The sequence below is a fragment of the Notolabrus celidotus genome, chromosome 1 (assembly GCF_009762535.1).
Source record: "Notolabrus celidotus isolate fNotCel1 chromosome 1, fNotCel1.pri, whole genome shotgun sequence".
NCBI classification, from domain to species: domain Eukaryota; kingdom Metazoa; phylum Chordata; class Actinopteri; order Labriformes; family Labridae; genus Notolabrus; species Notolabrus celidotus.
The window spans coordinates 28,692,103-28,717,493 of record NC_048272.1 but is presented as its reverse complement, the minus strand read 5'-3'; the positions used below and the strand labels follow the sequence as shown (position 1 = coordinate 28,717,493).

The 25,391-nt window shown below is 37.8% G+C and overlaps 3 protein-coding genes and 1 non-coding gene across 4 annotated transcripts; 3 read left to right on the top strand and 1 right to left on the bottom strand.

Moving 5' to 3' along the window:
• The first annotated feature begins 1,499 nt into the window (after positions 1-1,499).
• bhlhe40 (basic helix-loop-helix family, member e40) lies at positions 1,500-5,077 on the top strand. The gene is made up of 5 exons (XM_034694963.1): positions 1,500-1,959; positions 2,062-2,125; positions 2,218-2,325; positions 2,686-2,809; positions 2,935-5,077. Exons 1-5 carry the CDS (start codon positions 1,883-1,885, stop codon positions 3,789-3,791), a joined length of 1,230 nt encoding a protein of 409 aa, XP_034550854.1. The 5' UTR covers positions 1,500-1,882; the 3' UTR covers positions 3,792-5,077.
• Positions 5,078-9,219: 4,142 nt separating this feature from the next.
• On the top strand, positions 9,220-14,157 carry LOC117823279 (N-acylethanolamine-hydrolyzing acid amidase-like). The gene is made up of 11 exons (XM_034698422.1): positions 9,220-9,488; positions 10,108-10,272; positions 10,412-10,535; positions 10,692-10,782; positions 10,870-10,955; positions 11,041-11,213; positions 11,310-11,372; positions 11,453-11,519; positions 11,644-11,672; positions 12,053-12,122; positions 13,354-14,157. Exons 1-11 carry the CDS (start codon positions 9,313-9,315, stop codon positions 13,369-13,371), a joined length of 1,062 nt encoding a protein of 353 aa, XP_034554313.1. The 5' UTR covers positions 9,220-9,312; the 3' UTR covers positions 13,372-14,157.
• Positions 14,158-15,633: 1,476 nt separating this feature from the next.
• Positions 15,634-15,705, bottom strand: trnae-cuc. Its single transcript has one exon. It is a non-coding gene; the product is annotated as a tRNA-Glu (tRNA).
• Positions 15,706-16,229: 524 nt separating this feature from the next.
• Positions 16,230-22,875, top strand: arl8bb (ADP-ribosylation factor-like 8Bb). Its single transcript, XM_034689830.1, has 7 exons — positions 16,230-16,467; positions 18,589-18,669; positions 18,782-18,855; positions 19,116-19,209; positions 19,571-19,638; positions 20,817-20,887; positions 21,002-22,875. The coding sequence occupies exons 1-7, from the start codon at positions 16,345-16,347 to the stop codon at positions 21,049-21,051; spliced, it is 561 nt and encodes a 186-aa protein (XP_034545721.1). The 5' UTR covers positions 16,230-16,344; the 3' UTR covers positions 21,052-22,875.
• The last annotated feature ends 2,516 nt before the right edge of the window (positions 22,876-25,391 follow it).

Sequence of the window (25,391 nt, the reverse complement as noted above, 5' to 3'; positions counted from 1 at the left end):
AGCTGTCCTTGTGAAAACAATATGTGAAAGTTTAGGAAAGTCCTGAAGCAGCACAAAAGTACAACGTCAGAAAGGCATGTTAAAAAGTTGCATTAATGTGAAAAGCTATTATAAAATAGTTTATTCATATGAATAGGCCAAGCCATTTGTCAGAACAAGTATCCAGATCTCACAGACATATTTGGAAATGTATTCCCTCAAACACACGTAGAGAAAGGAGACTCTGAAACGTAATTTTATTTTCTTCATGAGCTTGTTGACTTTGAGGAGAAGTGTTGGCAGTCACCCTTTTCCCGCCTGGTCGTTTCCGGCCAAGGGCTCCCTTGTTTTGGACTGTTTCTATCTATAGCCTCTGGCTGCTTCGGGACGTCGGCGGGTGGAACCGACAGACCAGTCGGGCGCTCTCGGTTGGTTGTGCGCATGACGTCAGCGACAGGGATCCGCTCCACGGTTTTCCCTTGGCCATGAGGAGCTCAACGTGACAGTCCGCTGGGTACAAGCAGGTTTAATACTATCAGTACAGCAGCCGGTGTGAAAAGGAAAACAAAACACTCCGCCAAAGCGACACAGTCATCCCGCTGCAGGTGCACGTGCCGCACGGCAGTCGGGCACAGTATGAAATTACACAGTGTCCGTGTACAGCGAATGACACATGCCAGGCACAATAATTGCCCTCCTGGCAGCAATAAAACAACACACTTGATGTTATGAAGTTATCGTACATTTTTATTATCTGACTCATTGTCAGCTTTTATTATCGAGTAGCTTAATGAGTTGTCACGTCTAAGTGCACAGGCTAGAGTCCATAATTATATATATATATATATATATATATATATATATATATATATATATATATATATATGCCTATACAAAACACAAAAACATAAAAAATATAATTTATATAAAAAATGAAATAAACTCCTTCCAAAGTAGAGCTGCCCAACGCATATCATTCACACTAGTTTTATATTATTTTATTCAACATTAAAATATATTTTAATAATTGGATAATAAAAGAGTTTAGTCGTGTTATTATAATACATTTCTTTTTATTATAGAGACAAAGTCTGTGACACATGGATCCACTTTGGTTTGAAAACACTTATTCTCGTATGTCACAACTTCATTGTTTCAGATCTTCAGCTCCTTTACTGATTTTTTGTTTTTATTGTCACGCGCCTCGGAATAATGTGTTTTCAGTCTTTATCGTAGCAGTTCATCATAAAGGCTGTCAGACTTTCAAATAACGATGTTCCACCGTTTCTGGTGGGAAAACTGTTGCTCCACTTTCTACCTTGTAAACACAGTCGGCACTAGAAACACGGTGTGCCTGGAGAGCCGGAGCATGGTGGAACACGAGACTCAGCCTCAGCGGAGGACTACTACAGAAAGGGGTTGTACTCAGTGTCAGCACAAGGGGAGGAGGTGTGTGTGTGTGTGTGTGTGTGTGTGTGTGTGTGTGTGTGTGTGCGCGCGCGCGTACGTGCGTGCGTTCGGGGAGGGTGAGGAGTTGAAAGCGCCGTCCAACACGTGAGGCTCATGTGACTGTGTCGAGTCTGTGTCTGTAGCCGAGAGACGTGCCCGCAGTCACAGGGTTTAACACGTAGTCAAAACCCACCCAGCTCTCACACATTGAGCCGCGCGTGGAGCCTCCCTAGACATACTACTGAGTCCGGACCTCAGGGTGACAACACTGCGCCTTGCCCAACTGCAGCTCACAGCGGGAAAACACGCACACACTGGATAACAGGATACTTTTGACTCTTTTTCATCTTTGTTTTGATGATTTTTTCTCGTTTTGAAGTGAGACTACAGAGACACATTTCAAACGTTTTGAAAGCTTTTTGAAGTTATTATTCGGGTTTTACATTTAAGCGACATGGAGAGGATTACAAGTGCGCAACCGCCTCCTTGTATGCCAAAACACCCATCAATGGACATCGCTGAAATGCAAGGGTAAGAGGATTTTATTGTGTTATCTTTGATTAAAACAAACTCTTTACAGCCTTATAACCTGCTACAGATTTATAACCACACTATGTTAACTTGTTTTCAAAGGATGGATTTTCCAATTTATGTGTACAAATCCAGAAGGGGCTTGAAGCGTGGAGATGACAGCAAGGTACATTTCAGTTGAATTAAATCCAAATTCAAAATTTTCCAACATTTATTAAAGTACCTGGATTTCACTGAAATCATTTGAACTCCCTGCAGGAGACTTACAAGTTGCCACACCGACTGATCGAAAAGAAAAGACGTGACAGAATCAACGAATGCATTGCACAACTGAAGGATTTGTTGCCAGAACATCTTAAGCTTACAGTGAGTATTGTTGTATGCATATTGCATGTCTGCTACACAGCCTTAGAATCTGGGATGCCTCATGTTTGCAGTTTGTTTGCCTCAGCCTTTAGACTCAGCTTTTGGATAACAAACAAAAAAGAAAAAAGTTTGGGAATCTTTAGTGGGAAAGCAGAGACAGGACAATATTTAAATTTCTAATTTTAAGAATTTAATGTTTGCATTCAAACTTGGTTCTAGAGTGTAATTTGCTGTGAAGAATTGTGCGTGTGTACGTGGATTGCATGACTTCCCGGGTGTTTGAGGCTTGTCCTCTGTTCAGCTGCAGAATGTGTTACATAAGAAAGATCAACATGCTTATCGAAGGTCTTCCTGTTTTAGACGCTGGGTCATTTGGAGAAAGCTGTGGTGCTGGAACTCACTCTCAAGCATGTGAAAGCTCTAAGTAACGTCCTGGAGCAGCAGCAGCAGAAAATTGTTTCGCTACAAAAGGACCTACAAATAAGTAAGTTTGATGCCTGGATGTTGCGCAGATAAGAAATACATTGCATCACAGATGCATAAGATGAAACTACATTGAAAAAAAAATGTGGAGTAAAAAATTAAAAAATTGTTTTTCTCATCAATCAGCTGATCATGGAGGTGAAGAGAACAGCGAGGAGATGTTCCGCTCTGGCTTTCACTTATGTGCAAAAGAGGTCCTCCACTATCTGGCCGGTCAGGAAAGTAGCCAGGACCTGTCTCCTTCACACGTTATCAGCCACATCCAAAAGGTAGCAGCTGAGGTCCTGCAACATCAAAGCAGCCCGAACCCAGACGAGTCCATCTCTCAAGCTTCAGAGAAAATAAAAAAAACCACTGCACAGCCCCAAAGAGCATCGGAGGTCCCAGCGAAGAACTGCGTGCCTGTCATTCAAAGGACTTTTCCCAATGGGATGGGGGAGCAGAGTGGCAGTGACACAGACACTGACAGCGGCTATGGGGGAGAACATGAAAAGCGTGACCCAAAAGCTCAGTGGTCAGAAAGTCATCAAAAGGAAATGGAGCTCAAGCAGGCCGGGTCTGAGAGGAAGACTGGGTCCATAAAGCAGGAGGGCGATGAGCCTCAGGCCAAGAAGTCGAGGTCTGACTCCTCGGAGGACGAGATGTTCCCTGGTCACATGGTGGGAAGCCCCAGCAGCTACATGGGCTTCTCCCCTAACCAGCACCCATTTTGTCTCCCCTTCTACCTCATCCCCCCTGCAGCTGCAACAGCCGCAGCATACCTACCCATGCTGGACAAATGCTGGTACCCCGGGGGCATGCCAGTCATGTATTCTGGCATGAGCGGCTCAGCAGGAGGTTTGCACCCAGAGACACTTCCCTCACCCCTGGTCATGTCCCAGAGGGCAGGGTCTCCCATGCCCCACCAGAACCCCATGGACCTCCCATCTTCACATAAAGCTTTAAAGCAGGTTCCCCCAATGAACTTGGAAACCAAAGACTGAACATATGTTCATAATATGTTTCTGTTGGAAACCCTACCCTCTGAATGTTTATGTGGTTGAATGGTTGGAACACTGAAAAGATAGTTAATGGACAGAAACGCACTGGTATCCCTTCAAACCACAGCTGTTGTTTGGCCTGTCAGAATTTGGACCTGATCCAAGAACCTCAAATGGCCCCCACATTTATAATCAGGTCCTCACACTGAAACAATGTGTTTGTGTATGGGCAACATGAACCACCCATGTGAAGGCTCATAATTCGTCACTGGTCGCATCGCTCTAAAACACTGTGAAGATCAGTTTTGGTCAGTTTAAGACATTCTAAAGAGAGTATTTTATTCAAAGGTTTGTCTACTCCGCACTCAGCGTTGAATGTCAGAGGTCAACTAAGAATGTAAGGCATAGATAAGCCCCCCTAAAATGATTTGGACCTACTTTTTTGCACGCACAGTCTGTATTGAATGTAAAGATAGAAACAAACCCCCTTGTAGATGCTGCTTGGAATATTTCCTGCTGTTTATTTGTGGAGGATCAACCCTCACTGTTCATCACTCTCGTAACTGCAACTAACTATTGATTGGAATGTTCCCAAAAAAAAGGTTGGTTCATGATGACTAAAGGTATCACACGTACATTGCTCATTTGACCCATCAGATACCAGAGGCTTAATTGAACACAAATGTCCCCTGTGTTCAAAGACTTCAGGGTGTTGTCACTGTCTGAGGTGTGTCACACTTGTCTTTTGAAAAGTAATGTGGCCACACTCGCTTTTATAATTTAATTTGTGACTCATGACTGTTTGTGTATTTAGATGGCGTTCTTGTCGAGTCATGTCCTGTAATTATCTTTGTTTATATAACTTGTACATCTCTATTTTTGATAAGTGACCCACTGAGTGTATTTGCATCGCTACCAGACAAGGGTTGGGGTAGTCTTTTGCTGTATCCCAGAGAACGTGTACAGGACATAGCGTTGTGCTCAACCAGATTTGCATTTTCCCCACAATTCCCAGTCATGTTAAGGCCCGACCATAGCTCATGCTGTTGCCTTTACTCCATTAATGCAGACACAACAATTGCAGGTTTTTAAATGTATTTTGCTTTAAATGTTGTGTCTGTGGCAGAGTGAATGTAAGGTTAAAACTAAAATAATAGTTTTGTATAGAAAAAGGTACAGGGGATTTTTATCTTGAGATGTAACAAAAGGATGTTTGTTGTACATATTTTGTAAATAAAGTATTATTGATATATATAAAAAATTAATAAAGCTTTTTTTCCCACATTGAATTTGTGTTTCACAGCCTGATGCTTTAACAGTCTTGTCGGCAGCCAACCTGACAACTCCGCACAACACATACTTACATAACACTTACATAACCCATAAAGCAGCAGAGCCTGCTTAAATCAATAGCTTGTCTTAGATTACAGGCTGTAAACATTTACACGTTGAAAGCATTTCTAGGGTTTTAACTGTCAGATGTGAGTCAATTTGGCAAAAGATTATATTTACAAATCTCTCTTAAAAATTAATTAAACTTTTAGCTCCAAACAGTCGTGATAATCATGAACAAGGTTTTTTTTCCTAAGTGTTAGCATGAATCCTACATACTTATAAAAACTCAATCTAAAATTAACGATTTGAACAGAAAAAATATTTGTTTAATCAACACTTAGAAAGAAAGTAGAACTTCTTTGAATCACCTGAACAGTTTGATTTACCATTTCCTTTACAATTTATATGAATCACACACTGTAAGGCAGCATTTTTAACAATATTAAAACTTTGCATTGGACCAGCATGTGTTTGGCTTCTTGAGTTGATACCACAGTGGTCCGGATATAATATGAGGCAGTGGGTGTAAGGTGCTATATGCTTCCTGCCCACCATGTCTCCGAGAGAACTTCTGAAATGGCAATTTTTTTCTATAATTATAACAGTGCTCTGTCATTTGGTTTGCCGACAAGCACAATTTTCCAACACCTTCTTTTCAGATTACTCTCAACAGATCTCCAGACAGTTCTGATGAGCTCAAACATGCAGTACAAGCGCCACCCTGTGTTATAAGTAGGTAGTGGCTGCAATTTTCAGTCAGAGGACTCCTGTATGAATCTTCATTAGACTACATGCAAGGGTTAAATTTTGGTCAAGGATTTTCAGGACTTATAGTGAGCATCTTCTTCGTTTATAAAGAATGTAAAAATACATCAATGTTCACCTGGGATGTTAACATAGGATTACACATGTTGATTACACTATTTGAAGAAGCAGGAGACTAGTGGCATTTTAGATAAAACCAAAAAAGGTATGTCAGCAACGATTTAGAGGTATGGAGAAATGTATTTTAAGCTACACTAATCAATGTTTTTCTGAATCTAAAATGAGTTGAATTACTAAAAATGATTACCTAGAAAATACAGTAACTAAGTCTCAACTGAGACCAAAAAGTTTCATCCGTTCATGTTCCAGTATTTCTCAGTTGCTAAAACACTAAACCCTATTGTCTGAACCAAATTCTTAGCGGCCTGAACCCATGTATTGAATCAGTCACTCTTTTGGCAAAACAATAAGCACTTATCACCTGTTAGACACAACTTGCAAACACATTCTCACTCACTAAAACACATGTTGCACTGTGATGCACTTGTGTTGCATAATGGTAAGCACAGGTAGCAAAAGTTAAACACATTTGAAGCACAGGTGTCACAGCTTAAACACAACCACTCAAAACTGATCACACTTGTGACTAATGATGTGAGGAAACCAGTATAAACCAGTTCAGAGAGCACTGGTTGTTGAGGGTTGTACAATGGACAGAAATAATCTGAGAGGCAGAGGAAGAGTGTGAGAGGTGGTCAAGGAGGAAGAGGAGGGGAGCGAATTTGAGAAAGACAAATAACAGTAACTTCTGATGAAATCCGAGCTACTGTGATAGACCATGTTCTTCTCATTTACATTTGTGTTTACTTTATTCTTACTGTATACAGCAGCTACATTCAAAATTAATTTAGCCTACTGTCAACAATAAACATTATTTATTCAGCTTCATGTCCTGAGCATTGTGTTTTCAGTTTTTTGATGTAGTGTGTAATGACTGCTCAGTATTGTTTTTAATTTTGATTGACCTGGAGTATGACCTGACAACATTGTTTGGTTTTGCATGAAGAGTCAGAGGTTGGTGAATGTAGTTTGACAATTGGGTTTTGTGCTTATAGTGTTGAGAAAAGCCTGGTGGATGTCGAGAAATGTATTTTCGTAATTGAGAAATACTGTAATACATTTACATGGTACATTTTAAAAACATTGTAATTAGATTTCCACAATGTTTTTGCCTCCCCCAAGTGGCATAACTGAGGTAGGTGTAGGATAAATCCCACAGATGCAAAAAAGTAACTGACATCATGGATGAGCCTTTAACGGTATATTCACAGAAGTACCTGGTTAGCTTTTCAAGAGGCAAAGGACATGAATACAGTCAAGGAAACTGCAATGGGTCTTAGTATAACCTACAATTTAGCAGCTGCATTGTGAAGAATCATCTCAAGTTACTCCATGGGAGTCTTAATTCTACAACCTAGCCATAAGCAGGTTACTCAAGTTACTCCATGGCAGTCTTAATTCTACAACCTAGCCATAAGCAACACATAACAATATTTAAAATGAATCATTTTTCAAATGAATCTCTCTCTATACACTGTATATATATATATATATATATATATATATATATATATATTTCTTTCTGTCATCTTTATTAAATTCTTTGATTGTTTCCTCTACCGAATGGAAGCAAATTCATAATTGAGGCAAGGCCTGTCAGTAGCCTGACAGCCTGAAGCAACCCTGAGGGCTACTGCAGAAAACCCTGACACCAGTGTAAAAGTGGAAGTAATAGAGATTTTATGAGATAAAAACTTGCTTTAAGAATGACTCAAATGTGATACCATCAAAACAACAGTGTTGTTTTGGAGATGCTTTCTGTGCTGGGGTGAGCATGGAGGCCAGGATAACAGTCAAACTTTTTCTTTTGTTGAGGACATGACCTACATTATTGATAAGAACAGTGTGTGTACTGTGAAGACTGGAGGCATATACTATATAAGTATTACTTTACTATAATAGCTCATCACAGACAAGACTGACCGTCAAAAACGAGAAGTATGGAAACCTTCATTCATCCTGCTACATGGTAAACTAATACCTATTACGCTGCTCAAGAGGTATTTAAAATTCCACAGAGTAGAGACAGTGTGTTACACAAGTTTTATCGAAAACCTTTCTTAGTATCACCTCGTGCTGTTTTATAAAGCATCATGAAAGGCTGAATGATCAATAGAACACCAAAAGAAGATTAGAAATGTTGAATCAGACTTAAAATAATTTTAAATGATCTAAATAAACCATGCTTGGACACTTTGAGATTACTCAGTTTAGTCCACAAAGTTTAAAGTATTGGTCATTTTGCCAATGGCTTAAGAGTTATGTTATGTTAGAACTTGGTATGTCTAGTAAAACAAAAGTATACCTAACTAATTCTATTTACTTAGATTATGCATAGGGGCTTCAACTTTAACAGCATGATATGCAAAATACTTTATTCAAACCAAAAAGGGACTCTTTCTACCTCAAACTTCCTCATTTCTCTGACTACTTCCTTGTAGCCTGTCAATGAGGCTGACAACTTCAATATTATGTAAGGAAATTAACCATACATTTACACCAAGGGTTAAATAGGCCCACAGTTCTTAGAGCATTCTTTTATTATTATTATTATTTTTTATTTATTTATTTATTATTATTATTATTATTATTATTATTATTATTATTATTATTATTATTATTATATTAACATTAATATTATTATTATTTTAACATTGCGTATGAGTAGCTCTACAGTTCTTTGAGTGTAATAATAATAATAACAACAATAATAAAGTTTATTTTATAGCACAAAACAGACGTTACAAAGTGCTTTTTATCATGAAAACCCACAATAATAAACAAAGCATGAGGGGGAGACATACAGTATAGAGCTAGCAAGATAATTTGAGAGGAACAGCTGAATAAAACAGTATAAGAGAAACTACTAAAAACAATTAAAACAATAAAATTTAAAATCAGTACAAAAAATAAAAACAAGTTTTGAGTCAAAGAAAAACATTAATAAAAGAAAATTAAAAATGATGCAGCTTGCATGAGCTTATTATAATTCTTCTTCTTCTTCTTCTTCTTCTTCTTCTTCTTCTTCTTCTTCTTCTTATTATTATTATTATTATTATTATTATTATTATTGTTATTGTTATTTTAATTTTGGTTTTAAGAGTGATAGTTTTGCAAAAGTGACGTTTTTATTATTACGATATTGTTCAAGTGTGAATAGTGTAAATCTATCAAGCTTTTATTCTGAAAAGTTCGAAGCGGAAGTGTAAATCTTGTTATTTCCGGCCGTGTCCGGCACAATAACGCAGAGCCAGGTCCCGCCGCCGTCTCCAGTCTTGGAGACTTGTCTCGCATTGGATCGACCATGCAGTTGTGTACTGCGCTGCTGCTGCTCGGGCTTGGAGTGGGCTCGTGTCAGGCAGAGTTCGCCCCACCCACAGTGAATGTAAGCCTGGACGATGATCCAGAGGTGCGCTGGAACCCTCTGATCAAAGTCTTTGACATCGATTTCCTGAAAAAAGCCGCTGCAGAGGTCATTGAGTAAGTTTCTGAATGCTGTTTTTTTCACATATCATAATGACGATTAATTTACTTTCAAAGTATCAATATGTTATGGTTCATTTTTTAATTACTTTTCATGATGTGATGCTGCAATAATGTTGAATGTCGCAAAACTTAAGGTTAGTTGTGCGCAAAGATTTTCAGAGATGTATTGAATGTCTACATAAAGGTAAATGAACCGTGTACAGATGTCATAACACACTTTTATTAGCATAGTTAGTGATGAGGAACGCCACACTGAGTTATATAAGTGACAGCCACAAACAGCTATTGTGGTTAGCCAGTCGACATAATGTTAACAAATGAATCTTCTGTTAATCAGCAGATAAGACAAACTTTTTGGTTAGTCTTAAGTCTTAAGTTTACTTATTAAAAGTACTTTATTTATAATCATGCCTTTTATAATTTTACTATTGTTGTTGTTCTCTGTCTCTCTGTTATTCTGTGAAGTACTTTGGGCTGCTTGTTTTATGTATGAAAGGTGCTATATTATAAATAAAGTTGAGTTGAGTTTATGATCATTTATTTATTATTGATGACATTTAGTGCTTACATTAAACATTGTTCCTTGTTTATTCTCAAATGATTCTTTATTTAGCTCAACTGTTCCAAAATGGGTGCACCAGGCAGTCAAACCTGTTGTGATGGCACTGGAAAAGCACATTCCCCAGCCTTACGCAGGGGAGATCCGTGGCCTTGCAGCACACTTTGGAGGAAGTCTTTCAGATGTTATCATTCTCAACTTTGCTTATGAAGTTTCAGCGTATGTATGAATTAATTTTGATCTAATTTAATATTTCTCCTAACTTGTATATTATGCAGAGGCGCACTGAGTGAAACATGTATGGAGGATTCAAGTGAAACAGATGTCACTAATGCAAACAAACTTAATGCATTTCTAGATTTTGCACCAGCATCATAGCTCAGGACAAAAAGGGACACCTGTACCATGGCAGGAACCTTGATTATCCACATCCAATTTTGAGGAATCTAACTATCAACGTAGTTTTCCTCAAGAATGGAGAGGTATGGTTTTTATGTCAAGCATTAAAAAAACAAAACAATTGTTGTGTGTTTGAACCCCCCAAAAAGTGAGGCAGGATGTATCCAGAATCACCAAAGTAAAAGTCTGCGTTTTGATGATCTAGCAAAAGTTACAAATTATAATTGCCTCCCATTTAGGTGGCCTATCGTGGAACTTCTTTTGCTGGCTATGTTGGCCTGTGGACGGGACAGAGTCCTAACAAGTTTACTGTTTCTGGTGACCAGCGAGGTAAGATCAAACTCTTTCTCAGAACGATGATTTGTTCAATAGTCAGATGTAAAGGATTTTTTCGGTTTATGTGTGTGTGATCATCAGGCAGTGAACACTGGTGGAACTGGTGGAAAAATGTTGTGTCTGCTTTCATCTTTCGGAGATCCCCTGTCAGCTGGCTTGTGAGGGAGGTGAGTTTCTGTCACAGGGGTTAGTGAAATAAGGATGTTTACTGGAGGAAATTAAACTTTGAGTAATTCAGTGTAACCTATGCAGACACTAGAGAAGGCAGACAACTTTCAGGATGCAGTGATCCGTCTTTCCAAAATCCCAATCATCACTGGGGTGTATTACATTGTGGGTGGTACGCAAGCAGGGGAAGGGGCTGTCATTACCAGAGACCGGACAGGCCCTGCTGATATCTGGCCACTGGATCCTGTGAATGGAGAGTAAGAGGCAAAATACAGCATTTGAAAAAAATCTGGTATATCAAGGTGTGTTGCACAACTTAAATCAAGCATAAAAATTGTCCCTTCCTGTTTAAGATGGTACAGAGTGGAGACAAACTTTGACCACTGGCGTCCTCCCCCTGCAAGAGATCATCGAAGGCAAGTCATCTCACACTGTTGATACTTCAGCATTTTTACAGCTGTCACAATTATCAGACTGTTATGTTTTTATTTCACAGGGAAGCAGCCAGCAAAGCACTAAATGCAACTGGCCAGGAGCACATCAACATGAAGACACTTTATCAGGCAAGTGTTGATTGGTAAATCAATGTTTCAGGGGACCAGCGTACACTCAGTAAAAGGGGACAGTTTTTACTGCACATGTTTTATATACAAATGTAAAGATTTGTAACAGATTCTTGCTCTTCAGGTTCTGTCGCTGTTTCCAGTGTGTAACGGGTAAGGAGCACATTGTTTATTCATTATACTCTCATTTTATGTAATCACATGACTCTTCGTGATGCTAAGATAGGGCACTTGTGTGCATACAAACTGCTGTTCCTTTAGCCTCAGCAATAATGTCAGTAGGCCTTTGTTTGACACCATTACTCAGCACAAAGCATTTAGCATATAGAGAAGCGTAAGCAGAGTTTCGGTCAAATATGTATGGATGTTTATCACAGTGTGTGCATGTGTATGTACAATGTAACAGACTAATTATTGATATGAACCATATAAGCTTCAAATGACCTGTTAAACACCTTGCTTTAATAATGTGGATGTATGGATGACATGTGATTGCATTAATAGCGATGTCTGCTATGTTGATTCTCCCACAGAATAACAATTTACACAACAGTAATGAGTGCAGCCTCTCCTGAGAAGTACCATACACTTATCAGACCAAAGGTAATTATACTATATATTATTACTATTATATTAATCTTAAACATTAACATGTGTTTTTGTCTTGTTTTCTCTCTCAGTAACTACAGTATGTCATGAAATACTGAAACTAATAATGCTAATAGTATTTTTACTGTTGCTATGCTACCACTAGTACTAGTTCTACTACTATAACTACTGTGTTTACTACTACTACTATAACTACTACTATAATACTATTTTACAGCTATTATTTCTACTACTACAACAACTATCTCTACTACTACTATAACTACTACTATAATACTATTTCTACAGCTACTACTTCTACTACTATAACTACTGTCTACTACTACTACTTTACTATTTCTACAGCTACTACTACTTCTATATCTAATACTACTACTACTTTACTATTTCTACAGCTACTACTTCTACTACTATAACTACTACTACTACTACTACTATACTATTTCTACAGCTACTACTACTTCTATATCTAATACTACTAATACTTTACTATTTCTACAGCTACTTCTACTTCTATATCTAATACTACTACTACTTTACTATTTCTACAGCTACTACTTCTACTACTATAACTACTGTCTACTACTACTACTACTATACTATTTCTACAGCTACTACTACTATGACTACTACTACTTTACTATTAATACAGCTACTACTTCTGCTTCTATATCTAATACTACTACTACTTTACTATTTCTACAGCTACTACTTCTACTACTGTTACTACTATGTCTACTACTACTATACTATTCCTACAGCTACTACTTCTACTGTCTACTACTACTACTAATTCACTATTTCTACAGCTACTACTTCTATATCTAATACTACTACTACTTTACTATATCTACTACTACTATTTCTACTGCTACTACTTCTATAACTACTTTGTCTACTACTACTACTACTACTATACTATTTCTACTACTACTACTACTACTACTATCCTACTATATCTACTGCTGCGACTACTACTACTGTTTCTACTACTACTTTGACTGCTACTATTACTACTACTGCTACTACTGCTTTTACTGCTACTTCTACTAACACTACTACTTCTACTACTACTGCTACTACCACTTTTAGTACACTTTTTACCACTCTTGTCAGTACTACTACTGCTACCACTACTACGTCTACTACTACTACTACTACTATTACTAGTGATATGTCGAAGAAAATAGGAGACTCTCACTCATTGTTTTTATTCTCTTCTAAGGGCTGCAAACCAAACTGACAGCCATAGAGCAGTCAACAACACAGAGGACTGTGGTATCCTCGGGAATCTGAACTTAAAGTCTTCACTAATATGCAGGTTTCATGACCCTGTGGAGAGCCTATAACTGATGAATATGAGAGTTTTTTAAACATTTTTATGGTGAAGGTGTGCTTTTCTGCTTCTTATAAGGTAAAAATACTTTGTGATCATTATGTACCTGCAGTTCATATCTTAAGCTTTCAATTCTATATAGCACAATGAGACTGACAGAAATAATTCAACATCATGTAGACAAACTAAGTTTGACAAAAAGATGGATTTTCTTTCAATGATGGTTTCATCTTTTGTCAGCATGTTACGCTCAGATGTACGTCGCTTTGGATAAAAGCTTCAGCTAAATGAGATTGTAACTTTTTAATATTGTAAAGCATTCCATATATCCCACTGTTTTATAATAAAGGTTCCCAAGTTATACCTCCTAGAGTTTGACAGAGGCAGGCCAGGTATATAATAGGAAACGTGGAACTGTAATGGGGGAGGGACGCCTGTCCCAAATAGTTTTTGTTTGCAGTGGACAAAGAGGATCAAGTAGGCCATCCAATCATTTTTCCGTTTAGACTGAATGGTGTTCTTCAATTGGACTGATTATAGTGCCACAACAACACAATGTTTCATTTACTGATGTACCTTTGTTGCCTTCAGGTTGTCTATAATAAAAGCTGATAATAAACAGGCATCAAATATTTCTATCAAAAAGTCCCCCCTTTGAAATGCCTTATTAATAAAATAAACAATACATCAGGAGAAGAGTTTGTCACTGTGCTTTCTGTTATTACATTGTATTGCTGGAGCAGAGCACCATTTATCTGACTACTGTAAGTACATCTTAACCAATAGGGTTAATGAGCTTTAAACAGTTAATTGTTACTAAATGTATAGTATAGTATAGTACCTGCTGCCTGCTGTACAATTTTGGGCTGGTCTTATTTTGGGCTTGGGGCCTGTACCAAAGAATTCTTATATAGAATCTATATAAAGTATAGCATAACACAGTGGAGGTGGTGTTACAAACTCTACCTTAACTAAAAGAAGCAGCTTTTAAACCCATTGTGCATGGGGTCACAATACTGTTTTGGCCTAACAACATTTTAGAATGATTTAACCATGTAAAGCAAAAAATATATGGAGAGATTTTATATTTTTGTGTTACGTATTGCAATTGTTGACCTTGCTGAAAGCAGAAGATACCTCAGATTTAATAGTCTTTTCTTTGCAGAGTAAAAATATGTTCATCATTTTTCTTCAACATTGGGCCATCAGCTTGTCAATATGGGGCTGGTGAAGTCCCATCATATGCAATATCACTACGTCGTACACAGTGGTAGACAGTAACAAAGTAAATTTACTTGAGTACTGTACTTAAGTACATTTTTTGAGTATCTGTACTTTATTTGAGTATTACTTTTAGGGAGAACTTATTATTTTTACTCCACTACATTTAGAAGACAATTATTGTACTTTTCACTCCACTACAGTTCTATCAATGATCTAGTTACTCACTACCTTTGCTTTGAAGTCAGCTCATGAATTTCCGTCTCTTTTCTGAAATCTGATCCCACAGTTGAACGTGGAGCAAAGACGGGGCACATTTCACTCAGATCAGGCAGTTTATTTAGAGGTGGTAATGATGGCTACAATTCTCCACCTGAGCACCCACGGCCATGTCTTCAGCCCGTGTTAGATATATATATATATAACCTATATATATATATATATATATATATATATAGGTTATATATATATAGGTTTTTGAAATGAAGAATGATGCTTATCGTTTGAAATATTCTCCGTTTCCCACTCTGCCCAAACATATACAAATTCACAGTCTAACCTGAGAAAGCGTGTTGAGCTACGTAACGTTTGTTAAATTCCAGATGAACTTAGTTTCTGTTTTTATTCCATGGTATAGATTTTAGAGATTTTAAGTAATGGTTTCTAGATAAACATGATGTAACCAAATGTACTCCTATGTACTCCTGACTGCACTTTTATTTTAAAAATACAACATTTTGAGATGTTTTAAGAAGTATTTTGAATACTTAAATATTATTAAAAGCAAGTACTCCAGGACTTTAACTCAAGTAATTATCTGACAGAACAACTTTGACTTGTATTGGAGTACTATTTGACTAGATGGATCTATACTTTGACTTAAGTTATGAAGTTGTGTACTTTGTCCACCACTGGTCAGGTCATACATGGCAATGTGTAAAAAGCTAGTTCCCTGACCGGGAATCGAACCCGGGCCGCGGCGGTGAGAGCGCCGAATCCTAACCACTAGACCACCAGGGATCCATGCGAAGTCACCGAGAGTGTAATAGACTGTATACTATCCATTGATGTGCATGGGCTAGTATGACATTCTTAGAACCACAGGGAAGAATAATGAAATGATAACTAGCTGTATGTTTGTTCTCTTCTGGTGTATTTCTTCCGTTTAAATCTCTGAATTGTTTTTTCTATCTTTATTACTCGTAACTGTGACTTTCTTTCCATTGCAAAACACATTAACCTAATGCATTTGCTTGATATAGTAAACAAAAAAATACCAGATTTTTGCAAACGTGTAGCATTCAAGAGCCAATATTATGACAATTGTTTTTTACCAAGTAACTTCTGGTTTGAAGACAAACTTTTCTAAAGCTTGAACAGCAAAAGTAAGTGTTGACGGAAATACAGCCTTGACGCGTTGCTCTAACCCACATATTACTTACCGAAAGACTTACAGTGAAATTCAGTCACAAATCTCTCCTTGCACATATAATCACTGTCAGTTCAGTAAGGTTGCTCTATGGTACGCACTACGCAGGCACAGCAACACTTGTCAGCTGATCACATGATATGACCAAGCAGCTAGCCACTTCCTGTGTAGACTGTTAGCCAAATCACACACAGACGGACGCCGACAGTGCGACTACTCTGTCATCCAAGATGCTGGCTCTCATAAACAGGCTTTTGGACTGGTTCAGGTCCCTGTTCTGGAAAGAGGAGATGGAGCTGACACTGGTGGGACTGCAGTACTCTGGAAAAACCACATTCGTTAACGTGATTGCAGTAAGTAGCTAACAAGCACTGTCAATTTTGGGCCCAGACTACTACCTGGCAAATGTTTGAGAGACCTGTCAACTTAGATATGTTATAACTCAAATGCATTCACTGTAACAATAATAGGTAATTGTTCACTGCTAGATTTAAAGGACCTGATCTCTTTAAAGAGCAGACAACGCTGCGGTGCCAGCACTGGTTTCACTCAGTTGTTGTTTAGCTAGAATGACGAAGTTCTTGGTATGACTGTGCGCCTACTTATTATGAAAGCAGTCATGTGAACGGACTTGTCATTGCTTTGTTATAGATACCGGAGTGTCAACATCAAGGCTCAGTTGACAAAATGAGCAATTTGTTCACTTTGTCAACAGTTTGTCTATGTCATCTAATAAAGGCGAGTTTAATCAGAGGAGGCCTGGAGTCACTGGGACCAGGCTGCAGGGTTTCTGTATAATCTGTGAAGGATTGCATACTGATGTATAGATTTGTAGATTATCTGGACTATCATTCATATATGTATTTACATTGGCTCAATGCATACTACCCCTGGAAGAAATACCCCCACGTTGGTTGATTTGGATTCATATAAATAACATTGTCCTACACTGCACTGTTGTCAACAATTGTAAGGTTTAATATTGATCACCCTGTCTGTTGAACCTCCTTCAGTATGTTTATCTCCTTTAGTAACAGGCTAGTCTGGATTCGGGGTTGGGTTGGTATTCTGATCTGGTGTCTGGTCCATGTTGACAGACCACTCAGTGGCCTTACACTCAACTCAAGTCAACTTTAATTAATATAGCAGCTTTCATACATAAAAACATGCAGCCCCAATATAAGTGCTTCACAGAATAACAGAGAGACAGAAAACAACAGCAATTGTAAAATTATAAAAGGCAGGATTATAAATAAAATACTTAAAAGTAAAATAAAATCAATACAGTAAATTTTATAAAATAAGTAATATGGGAAAGGAAAGTTAAAAATTAGGTAGCGTTAACAAGATCAGGTGAATACAAGAAATAAATATATAAATACATAATTAAATAAGATAAATATATGTTAAAGCCACAGTTAAGATAATAATAAAAGTAATAAAAAATAATTAAAAATAATGATAATGAAGTCCATACACATAAGTTGTATGCCACTATATCTGGAGCCATCTGCCCGAGGAGATCAGGTCTGCTGAGTCAGTGAGTTCTTTTAAATCCCTTCTTAAAACATACTTTTATGGCAGAGCCTTCCCAGAATTTATCTGAATTTCATTTAACTTTATTTTATTTTAACTGTCTGAAGAAACGTATTTTAAAATAATCTTATTCCTTTAGAGTTATTTTAGGGGAATTTTCTATCTTTTAAAATAGGTTTTATTTCTTTATCTTGACTTGTGTGTTTTTATGATCTGCAGGTTTTATTATGCTGCCCATGTGAAGCACTTTGTAACTTAATTTTGAAAAGTGCTCTACAAATAGAATTATTATTATTTATTATTATATACTACTCTCACTCTATGTCCTTGGTTCATTGCAAGAGTATTTGTTGTCGTTTTGCTGTGGTCATGTAAGACGATCTGAATCAGCCTTTTCCTGCACACAGTCAGATTAAACCTGGACCTGGGATAAAGGCTTTAAAGTTACCCATCATATTTTAAAAGTGTTGTCATGCTTATTAGGTTCTTATGAGGTGTAAGGCAATGGTCTCATATGGGGTCATCCAGCGCTACGTTGTCTTGTTGTTGAAAGGTAGTTACACAGATATGTACATTCATGCATAGATGGCATCATCTAATCATGATTCATGGGGTTAGGGCAAGCAATCAGCAAGAGGCCACAAACAACAGAAGTTCCCGGTAATCAAATCATTTTTTATTTTATTAGTACTGACCTCATGTAGAAAAATTGCTCACATCTACTCTGCCTTCTATCTGACTCCCAAATTAGTTGAATCCATAAAGACATATTTGTACCTGGTTATTCTAATGCAGGGATGGAAAGCCTACATAATGTCATGACACAAACTTTATAAATTATAATGGAACTTTTATAATGCTCCTAGTTTGTTGTAATTACATTGTAACTTGCCACTTTCAACAGAATGAGACCTTCTGTTTACATGTGTCTCTTTCAGTCAGGCCAGTTCAGTGAAGACATGATTCCCACAGTGGGCTTCAACATGCGGAAGGTCACTAAAGGCAACGTGACGATAAAGGTAAATGAAATAAACCATAAACAGGACCAGTGCCTGTCTGAAGCTGTATATTTGGTAATTGTGCATCATGTTTTGTAATGCTGTTTACTGTACTGTGCTTTTTTATCATCAGATATGGGACATAGGTGGACAGCCCCGCTTCAGAAGCATGTGGGAGCGCTACTGTAGAGGAGTTAATGCCATCGTGTAAGTTCTACAGCACATGACCTTGTTGCAAAATCAACTTTAAGTCTTTCTGAGGTTGTTTGATGATGAAAAGAAATCATATGTATAAAGCAAATTTAATCCATTTAAATGTGTTCATGTTAGCCTTAGCATCTCTTCATATAATCACAACTTGTTGAATTTGTTTTGTTTTTGACATAGAAAGAATATTTGTCATGTGTTGGATTTAGGTTAAGTGGAAATGGTATTTTTGTGCTATGAAGTATATTTTTTCTTTGCAGATACATGGTGGACGCTGCAGACAGAGAGAAGATAGAAGCTTCCAGAAATGAACTTCACAACCTTTTAGACAAGCCACAGCTACAAGGAATCCCTGTAAGAGACCGGTTGTGATATTTGGGCAGACAGCTTGTTGTGCTGCTTAAATTGGTTCATCACATTTTTCTCTGAGACTCTTGTGACTCGTGCCACCAGCAGTGATTGAACTAATAACACTATCACTATATGGCTCACACTTGATGACATTAGGTGGTCATAAATCTGTAACAGATAGTTTTAATGAGTTTTTTTCATGTCTTGGCTGGCAGGGTTATTCACCTGGAAGTGTTTTTCATGCTGAATTGGTGAATGCTGTGACTTGACTTTATACATTAACTGTTTATTTTGCTCGGAAGAAAGGTTGATGTGATAAGCAAAGCTCATTCTCATATCCTTTCCTTTTCCATTTATATTTCAGGTTCTAGTACTGGGCAACAAACGAGACCTACCCAACGCACTTGATGAGAAGCAGCTCATTGAAAAAATGTGAGGCACTGGGGAATCAAGTGGTTCATTGTTATCCCTTCATTAATATCAAAATGTACTTATAATATTAAGAATAATAATGATAATATGAATTATTAATAATGATAATGATGATAATAATGATACTACTACTACTACTACTACTACTACTACTACTACTACTACTAATAATAATAAATATATTAATATTATTAATAATAATAATGATAATGATAATGATAATTAAAAAAAAAATAATAAAATACTTCTGACTCACTATCATACAGTCATAACAGGTGAACTATCTCAGTGATCAGTGTCTGGAGCATTATGCAAGTCCTTTCCTCGCCATTTTGCTCATCCTAAATAATGAAAGCACAACAGAAGACATTAACAACAAATTAAATATACAATAAATTATAATAATATACGATGTGCTAGATTGATATGTTAAAAAAAAGGTATGTTTATACCATTGTCCAAAAGTAAAGTATCAACATAGCTTTGGTTAAAAAAAAAACTTAACAGAATTTATAATCAGTGATAAAACCTTGCTTAGAAAAGTGGACGCTATTGGGAGCACCAAATAATGCACATAGTGATATTCTGCCTTAATGTACGTTCTAAATATAAGTCCTAGTGTCCACAGACTTCTGTCCAGAAAAAAATAAACTGGGATTATTAATGGTATTTAGGGGAGAGCAGACATTTTGTTGGATCTGAAAAGAAACTGTTTTGGCTTCATTGATTATTGGTAGGTAGAGATATCCCCAAAACAAGTTCAAAGAATTCTTTCTTATCTTATCGGTGCAAGGGATTTTATGCTTATAAGACTAACAAGGTTTCAAAACTAACACGTGAGATTACCAGAGGGCTGTGTACAAAACATTCATGTAGCAGCTTGTCTTATTCAACAAGTGCTGACTACTACTTTTTTCCTGTTTAAACAAAACATTTATTATTTCAAATCAGCTGTATCTCATACATTTTGACACAGTGAGTACTTTGATGACTAGCCAAAATATTACCTGTAACATAGCTCTTTTACCGAGGTGCCGGTTAGCTGGTTTTCCAACCTAACAGGAAAATTATTAAAAAAGTAATAATTATTAGAAAAAGGTCAAAAAAAATTACTCGATGTGGATGTACTTTCTTTTAGTTGTTTTGAAGTACTTATAATTTCAGTCTTCCCTTTTCAGGAATCTATCTGCCATTCAAGACCGAGAGATCTGCTGCTACTCTGTCTCCTGCAAAGAGAAAGACAATATAGGTAAGGAGCAGATTCAAATTAAAGTAATTCCACTCACATCCTTAATAGATCCATGTTTTTTATTGTATCAGATCTTCAGGGCTCATATAAAATGTCTAAACGTTCCCCCTTCAGATATCACACTGCAGTGGCTCATCCAGCATTCAAAGTCACGAAGAAGCTGAAAGTGAAGACCCCTCCCCAGTTGCAGCTCCGGCCTCAGCCCCCTAATGGTCATGGTCCTCAACAGCCATCCCTTTCACTGCCTCTGTGAAGTAATCCAGCTCTTTCTGCTCACTACCATCACCACCTGCACCACCCAGTACACTATCGTAGTTGTGTAGCCCCTGTACAGCACTACCACCACCCCAAGTATCTGGAGCTGTGAAAATGTTAGAGTACTGTGCTCGAAGGTGGATCGTCCATACCCATCAAGCCTTACTGCCCATCATTGCAGACATACTATCTCCCTGTGTACATCAAGATTTTTATTTAATTGCATTTTTTTCCTTTCAACACAAGAATTTTAAACTGCTTCAGTGCACTGTTCCCCAGCTACACTAGGATGAAGCTCCCATGTTTAAACATCTATTCAGTTGCCTGTCAGTACTTGGTGTTTATGTGACAAGGATGTGATTGTAGTTCTTAACTGTGACTTGCCAAATAATGATGGTTGCTAATGCCAATGCCTTCAATTCCCCAAAAACACTCATACAAATGTAGCCTGCTTTTTACTTGCTGGCATATGGAAGTATCTATATTATTAAGTGACTTAAACTAAAGTTTACACATAGCATTAAGACAGTCAGAAGGTGAGACTGCGAGTGGTCATTGTGTCTGAATGTGTCTGAGTTTTAAGTGCCTTTGGCTAAAAGTGAGTACTCCAATCAGTGATTGGCCAATACTTCAAACCCACTATTATAAACACTTGTTATAGGCGCTGCATAATTCACTTTATTACATTTAACATCACCCCCTTGACAATCTCCTTTTGTGTTTTGTAATCAGATAAGCATTATGATGTCTGAGTAATGACTACTGTGTATTAATGTAGAACAACAAGGATTGACGTAATGGATGTTGGGGATGTGAGGTAAATGAGATTATGTTACATTTGTTTGGTTGAAGGGTAATTTAAATGCTGTTTCACTCGTAGCCTCTGACTATTTGATGTAGCTTGAAATGTGGGCTAACTCGCTTGCAGTTCTCAGGTTGTTGGAGGATTTTTTAGAAAACAATGTCTGACCACATTTCGGGTGTGCCCTCGTACTTGTTTTTTAATCTCTAAGTTGTTTGGGTTGGAGGACAGAACGCCAGAACTAGTCATGATGACTGTGCTTCCAGTGAACGTGACTTCAAAGCGCTGGGTATTTAATGGCATCCATGCCAGCCACACCCACGTCTGAATCCTGATATGTTTTGTCGTAGAAGCCTTAGCAGTCCAGGGACAATGCTGTCTCCTCTAAAAGTGTAAGTATTGATCTTTTCCTGTCAACGCCAAGACAGTGAATTCTCACAGGTTTGACCTCTCTCTGTATATCATGGACAACATACTTGGCCAGTGCTTCTTGATCAATTTGACTTATTTTTCCATGTGTGAGCATCACTGAATCATGGCTACTATACTGTATGAAGGCCTTCATGGCTTCTACATTTTACTGCAATGTCTCGATCATCCACAACACCCTCTGTTAGCTCACACGTTGTTCTGTGTCTGTTGGTGATCGTTGTAATCCTAAATGTTTGATTTCGGGACCACAGCAGCAGCAGCAGTGAGGGGCTGTAGATTTTGGGTGACAGTGTTGGAAATTTGGGGAAAGCTTTGTTACCTGTGTAATAATATAGCCTATTTGCAATTTGTATGTGCATGTGCTGAATTTATTCACATTCAATTGCAGGCTTTGTAAATAAGAAGTTAGCATTTTTATTCCGACAAATGCTCCTGTAGATGTCATGTATTCTTCCCCAGTGATTGCTAATAAATTTGTTTTTATTTTTAAGGATCATAAGTGTGACAACCAAACTCCTTGAAAAGTTTCTGTTCTGTTTGTGACCGCCAGATGGCAGCAGAGGACTTTGAGTTATAAAATGAAAGCATCATTCATGAATTTATGTTTTATGTAGCACTGATGATAGAGCTGAATTTTTATGCAGTTCTGGAAAATACTTCTGATATTATATCTGTTGGCTAACTGACTTTATTTCAGTTTTCGGCTCTTGCCCTCAACTTCTAGCAACTTCATCCACAGAGGTGGTTTCTCACCTTAATCAAAAGTTCTGTCTATTCTGCCTCAATATGCCGAGTTAACTGTGCAGGTTGCAGATGTACTTTCTAATAACCTGCTCTTGTTACTAACAGGTCCTGTTATTGTTGATTACCACCTCTCAGTGTTCCCTGACAAAAAAATAAACACTATTGTAAATGGAAATGTAATGCTGCTAAGCAGAATGTGGGGAAAAGCTGAGGGAGTGTGTTGCAAACCAGGGGGCTATAAAGCGTGCCGTGTTCTCACAGCTGGAGCTGCACAGAGCCGTCAGAGAGCAGGACTGTGCTGTTAAAGGAGGAAAACCTTAATCAGTGTCATTTCTGAAAGCCGGCTCTTAATGAACAGCTGTTCAAATTTATAGAATGCCAGGGCGGTCGTAAGGACGTGTGGAGAGATCTAGGTGTTATACGACAAATTCCATGGGTCAGCTGAAACCAAGGCGTGTGTGTCCCATATAAGTGGGAACCTACATAAGTGTGTGTGTGTGTGTGTGTGTGTGTGTGTGTGTATGTGGTTTACTATGGCTATGACTGAAAGGGATTAAGTCGTGGTTACAAATCTGCTGCAGGGATTTATGTGAAGAGGTCACAGAAAAGACCTGGAGGCGTGACATACTATCAATGTAGTTACACTCCATTACCAACAGTCCCATTATACATCAACATGTTTTTACCTGCCTCCTGTCACATGTGTGCTGAATGCCTGTCTTTAGTGTCTAATCTTGCTGGTCAGTCCTATACATGATTATTCATTAGCAGGATTAAAGGGGGCACGGACTTCAATTACAGAGTACTCCTCCAGACATGATTCATTCTCTCACGACATGCACTGTGACAATAAGTCCTCTCTGATGAACGACTTAAATAATGGGGCTTTAGAAACTCAACTTTCAACAGGTCTGCTTCAAAGAAAAATGTAAAAACCTGCTGTTTTATGACTTGTCATGGTCCACATAATGCTTAAGGCTGCTCTTGCTGTCAATAAATAACACTAGAAACATAAAACAACTATTTGACAACCATTCAGCTTCCTGTCTATAAGATGCATATCTTCCTAATGCATTGGACTAGTTCCACATCAAAGCTGCTGTTGCGAACACTGTCTGACCCTGATCATTGTCTTTCCAGTGATCAGCCTGTCTATCTGAATCTTTGCTCATTGTGGGCCAGTGCTTTACCTTTATTTATTTGTCTGACAGGGCTAAAGCAAGAGAACACCACACATTTTGTTTATGCAGCCTCTTAATCATTTCTTCATATCCTGTGCAGAAATATGTATCAAATTAATCTAATATCTATGTAAGAATATTGTTTAATCAAGATATTAGTCTACAGGTTTAGATTTTTTTTCCTCTCATTGTATGGTGTATACTGTACACGTTTGTACATCTGGTTAATCTTGCATTCAGACAACTATCCACTCCTATGAAGGCTAAAGCTTCTCTTTTTCCTTCCTCCTCTCTCCGGTCTCAATTATAAACAGTATTTCTTTCTTCCAGACTGACCTGTAATAATATTTAGTCCACTTCCAGCATTTAGACTTTAAGGTCATAATGTTTATGATACACAACATTTACAGTGCACCCAAGGAGCCTCTCATTACATCCCCACGCAGTGAACATGTGGCTCTTAAACTGAAGGTCATTTCATGTCAGATTTACAGCCTCTGTGTTGGTTTGACTTCTAACAGCAGCATGGTAAATCTTATTTTCAGCAGACAGTTACAAAACGGATGCAACGGACTTGGTGGAATCCCAAGTGAAGCATGGGTGGAGTAGTTTCTCTCGGGTCATGCGCCCAGTTTATATAAAAGTGTTTGACCAAAATGCCCTTTTTTCCATGTGACGGTGATGACATCAGAACAGCCCTGTCTTTAGTTGCGTCTACTTTTGAGTAATCAGTCCCAAGATCCTATAGCATCTGTTTTTTATGAGACGTCGATGAGTTGTTCTAGAGTTGTAAAACTACAGTGAAGGGATTAGAGATTGTAAACTTCAGCATCGACAAGCGTTTACAAACACCTCATTTAGGCCCCTGTGTGGACCATAATTTGGCAGTAATCACCATGTGTGGAATGTCACGTGATTCGTTCAAGCTGCATGGCACATATGACCACATTTAACTGTTCTACACTATGTAAAATACTAATTGTTACATGCACACACACCTGGTTATAACCCAAATCACAAGGCTTTATAGACTAACACATTCCTCTATGTAGCTGGTTTATCTCAGACATGTTGAGTGTTTAAGTTGGTG

Bases quoted from the DNA above. Each gene is read 5' to 3' on its own strand.
- bhlhe40 (XM_034694963.1), top strand. From the start codon at position 1,883: ATGGAGAGGATTACAAGTGCGCAACCGCCTCCTTGTATGCCAAAACAC. The intron at 2,126-2,217 runs GTACATTTCAGT...AACTCCCTGCAG, and splicing joins AGCGTGGAGATGACAGCAAG to GAGACTTACAAGTTGCCACA. The intron at 2,326-2,685 runs GTGAGTATTGTT...TTCCTGTTTTAG, and splicing joins CAGAACATCTTAAGCTTACA to ACGCTGGGTCATTTGGAGAA.
- LOC117823279 (XM_034698422.1), top strand. From the start codon at position 9,313: ATGCAGTTGTGTACTGCGCTGCTGCTGCTCGGGCTTGGAGTGGGCTCG. The intron at 9,489-10,107 runs GTAAGTTTCTGA...TTCTTTATTTAG, and splicing joins GCCGCTGCAGAGGTCATTGA to CTCAACTGTTCCAAAATGGG. The intron at 11,673-12,052 runs GTAAGGAGCACA...ATTCTCCCACAG, and splicing joins CTGTTTCCAGTGTGTAACGG to AATAACAATTTACACAACAG.
- arl8bb (XM_034689830.1), top strand. From the start codon at position 16,345: ATGCTGGCTCTCATAAACAGGCTTTTGGACTGGTTCAGGTCCCTGTTC. The intron at 16,468-18,588 runs GTAAGTAGCTAA...TGTCTCTTTCAG, and splicing joins CATTCGTTAACGTGATTGCA to TCAGGCCAGTTCAGTGAAGA. The intron at 19,639-20,816 runs GTGAGGCACTGG...TTCCCTTTTCAG, and splicing joins AAGCAGCTCATTGAAAAAAT to GAATCTATCTGCCATTCAAG.